Source organism: Cebus imitator, unplaced genomic scaffold (assembly GCF_001604975.1).
Source record: "Cebus imitator isolate Cc_AM_T3 unplaced genomic scaffold, Cebus_imitator-1.0 Scaffold5, whole genome shotgun sequence".
In the NCBI taxonomy this organism is placed as follows: domain Eukaryota; kingdom Metazoa; phylum Chordata; class Mammalia; order Primates; family Cebidae; genus Cebus; species Cebus imitator.
In genome coordinates, this window is record NW_016107320.1 from 2,812,438 (window position 1) to 2,815,886 (window position 3,449).

Below are 3,449 nucleotides of genomic sequence, written 5' to 3' on the forward strand. Positions count from 1 at the left end.
GCCTAAGGTGCCCTCCTAGCTCTAAAAAAAAAAAAAAAAAAGAAAAAGAAAAAGAAAAGACACTGTCTAAATGTAAAGTTGGAGACGTTGGAGACCAGGGGCAGTGGCTCCCACCTGTAATCCCAGCACTTCGGGAGGCTGAGACAGATGGATCACCTGAGGTCAGGAGTTCGAGACCAGCCTGGCCAACATGGCAAAACCCCGTCTCTACTAAAAATACAAAAATTCACTGGTTGTGGTGGTGCACACCTGTAGTCCAAGCGACTCAGGAGGCTGAGGCAGGAGAATCACTTGAACCTGGGAGGTGTGGAGTTTGCAGCCCACTGAGATTGTGCCACTGCATTCCAACCTGGCTGAGAACAGCAAAGCTCCATCTCAAAAAAAAGGAAAGAAAGAAACACGTTTGATAATGTTTTCTACTTGCTGTTGACTTGACTATCTGAGGTTCTGCTGTAAAATGAATATTCTAGGTACTGGCATGCCAAGGGTGCAATTTCAGGATGCTTGTTAGAACGAAAATGAAAAATGAATCTGAAAAGCAAAGGCTCAATGGAAGATATGTCATGCTACATGGCCCAACGCTGGGTTACCTATGTCAGCGATGAGGCTGCCTGGCTTCTGCTCTTGGAGGAACTGGCGGACACGAGGCCAGGCTTTGCTCTGCAGGTCGTTGAAGTAAGGGGCTGTGCTCTCGTACACATTGTGCACATGCTGCTTCTCCAGCTGGGCAGCTTCATGATCCATCCTGGGGAAAACAGGACCAACTCAAGGAATGCAGGTCAGCCAATGCACCATAGATGGCTGAAGGACGATGCAGATTTCCGAAAATTTAGAACCTATAACTGGAAAAGTTGTGCTGTTCCCACACTTTCTTATAAGCTGCAAAGAACAATATCTTCAATGTAACCTCACCATAGTTGCCAAAGACTAGCAAATGCATAGTTTTTACCTGCTATGTTAAAGAAAACAATGGTTTGATAGTGAACTAATTATGGTATAGTAAGTTCCTCTGCAAGACGAATTCTTAATTTTGGAAGCATAGCCAAAATTCTTACCAAATGGTTTACTTTGGATAAGACCATTGTATCTGATGCTAATTAGATTTCAAAATTTCATAACAGGTAGTTCACCATTTCAACGCAGTAACAGAGCCTTATTAATTCTACCTTTTTAGTGTTTGGGTTCCAGTCATGTCTCTGTATCACTACTGCTTTCGTTTTAGTGTAAGTGCCCATTTCTTTACTGAATTACTTCAACAGCTGGCAAAAAGTTCTCTTGCCCTTCAATGCTTTTCCCAATTTCAATTATGTCATAATTATTTTTGTAAAATATAGGTCTGATTGTGTTGCTTCTTATTTATTTATTTTTAATTTTCATGGGTACATAGTAGGTGTATATATTTATGGAGTACATGACATGTTTTGATACAGGCATGCAAGGCGTAATGATTGCATCAGGGAGAAAGGGGTATCCATCACCTCAAGCACTTATCCTTTCTATTACAAACAATCCAATTATACTTTTATTCACTTAGAAATGTACAAATAAATTATTTTTTACTATAGCCACCCTATTGTGCTAGCAAATACTAGATCTTACTCTATTTTTTGTGCCCATTAACTAGCCCCACTTCCCTGCCACCTCCCCACTACCCTTTGCAGCCTCTCATAACCATCCTTCTACTCTCTATATCCGTGAGTTCAATTATTTTCATTTTTAGCTCCCACAAATAAGTGAGAACATACGAAGTCTGTCTTTCTGTGCCTGACTGATTTCAGCTAACTTAATGACCTTCATTTCCATTCACATTGTTGCAAATCACAGGATTTCATTTTTTTAAATTTTCATGGCTGAGTACTCCATTGTTTATATGTACCACATTTTCTTTATCCGTTCATTGGTTGATGGACACTTAGGTTGCTTCCAAATCTTGGCTGCTGTGAATAGTGCTGTAATAAAACATGAGAGTGCAGGTGTCTCTTGGATATATTGGTTTCCTTTCTTCTGGTTTTATACCTAGGAGTGGGATTGCTAGATTGTATGGTAGCTCTGTTTTCGTTTTTTTGTAGAATCTCAAAACTGTTCTCCATAGTGTTTGTACCAATTCACATTCCCACCTATTGTGTATAAGGGTTCCCTTTTCTCCACATCCTCACAGCATTTGTTATTGCCTGACTTTCAAAGAAAGCCCATTTTAACTGGAGTGAGGTGGTATCTCATTGTAGTTTTGATTGGCATTTCTCTGATGATCAATGATGTTCAGCACTTTTTCATATACCTGTTTGTTATTTTTTTATGTCTTCTTTTGCAAAATTGTCTATTCAGATCTTTTGTCCATTTTTATTTTTATTTTTATATTTTTAGATGGAGTCTTGCTCTATCACGCAGGCTGAAGTGCAGTGGTGTGATCTTGGCTAGCTGTAACCTCTGCCTACCCTGTTGAATCAATCCTCCTGCCTCAGCCTCCTGAGTAGCTGGGACTACAGGTACGTGACACTACACCTGGCTAATTTTTGCATTTTAGTACAGACGGGATTTCATCATGTTTACCAGGCTGGTCTTGAACTCCTGACCTCAAGTGATGCACCTGCCTCGGCCTCCCAAAGTGCTGGTATTACAGATGTGAGCCACTGCACCTGGCCATTTTAAAATCAGATTATTAGATATTTTTCTATAGAGTTGTTTGTGCTCCTTATATATTCTGGTTATTAATCCCTTATCAGATGAGTAATTTGCAGATGTTTTCTCCCATTCTGTGGGTCGTCTCTTCACTTTGCTGATATTTCCTTTGCTTTGCAGAAGCTTTTTAACTTGGTGTAATCCCATTTGTTCATTTTTGCGTTAGTTGCTTATGCTTGTGGGATACTACTTAAGAAAACTTTGCACAGTCCAATGTCCTGGAGAGTTTCCTCAATGTTTTATTTTAGTCATTGAATAGGTTTGGTCTTATATTTAAGTCTTTATTCAATTTTGATTTGATTTTTTTATATGGTGAGAGATAGGCATCTAGTTTGAATCTTTTGCATATGGATATCCAGTTTTCCCAGAACCATTTATTGAAGAGACTATCATTTCCCTAATATATCTTCTTTTCTTGGCACCTTTGTCAAAAATGAGTTCACCGTAGTGTCTGTTTTTATGCCAGTACAAAGCCTTTTTGGTTGCTATAGCTCTATAGTATAATTTGATTATACTACAGGTAATATGATTCTTCCAGTTTTGTTATTTTTGCTTAGGATGGCTTTGGGTATTCTGAGTGTCTGTGATTCCATATACATTTTTAGATTTCTTTTTCTATTTCTATGAAGAATGCCACTGATTTTTTTTTATAGGGATTGCATTAAGTCTGTGTAGATTCCTTTGAGTAGTATGGACATTTTTTACACTATTGATCCTTCCAATCCATAAACATGGAATACCCTTTTCTTTTCTTTCTTTTTTTTTTTTTT

The 3,449-nt window shown here is 38.5% G+C and overlaps 1 protein-coding gene across 6 annotated transcripts in view; it reads right to left on the bottom strand.

Annotated features, from left to right (window-relative positions):
• TRMT9B (tRNA methyltransferase 9B (putative)) overlaps window positions 1–3,449 on the bottom strand; it is a 56,274-nt gene that overhangs the window by 7,414 nt on the left and 45,411 nt on the right. For 4 of the 6 annotated variants that reach the window (XM_037740899.1, XM_037740894.1, XM_017535574.2 and 1 more), the window contains one exon: window positions 591–745. The exons of the other annotated variants lie outside the window; for them this stretch is intronic. In XM_037740899.1, the coding sequence (XP_037596827.1) occupies window positions 591–744 (154 nt within the window). In that variant the 5' untranslated portion in view covers window position 745. The remainder of the gene's footprint in view (window positions 1–590; window positions 746–3,449) is intronic. 6 annotated transcript variants of the gene reach the window in all.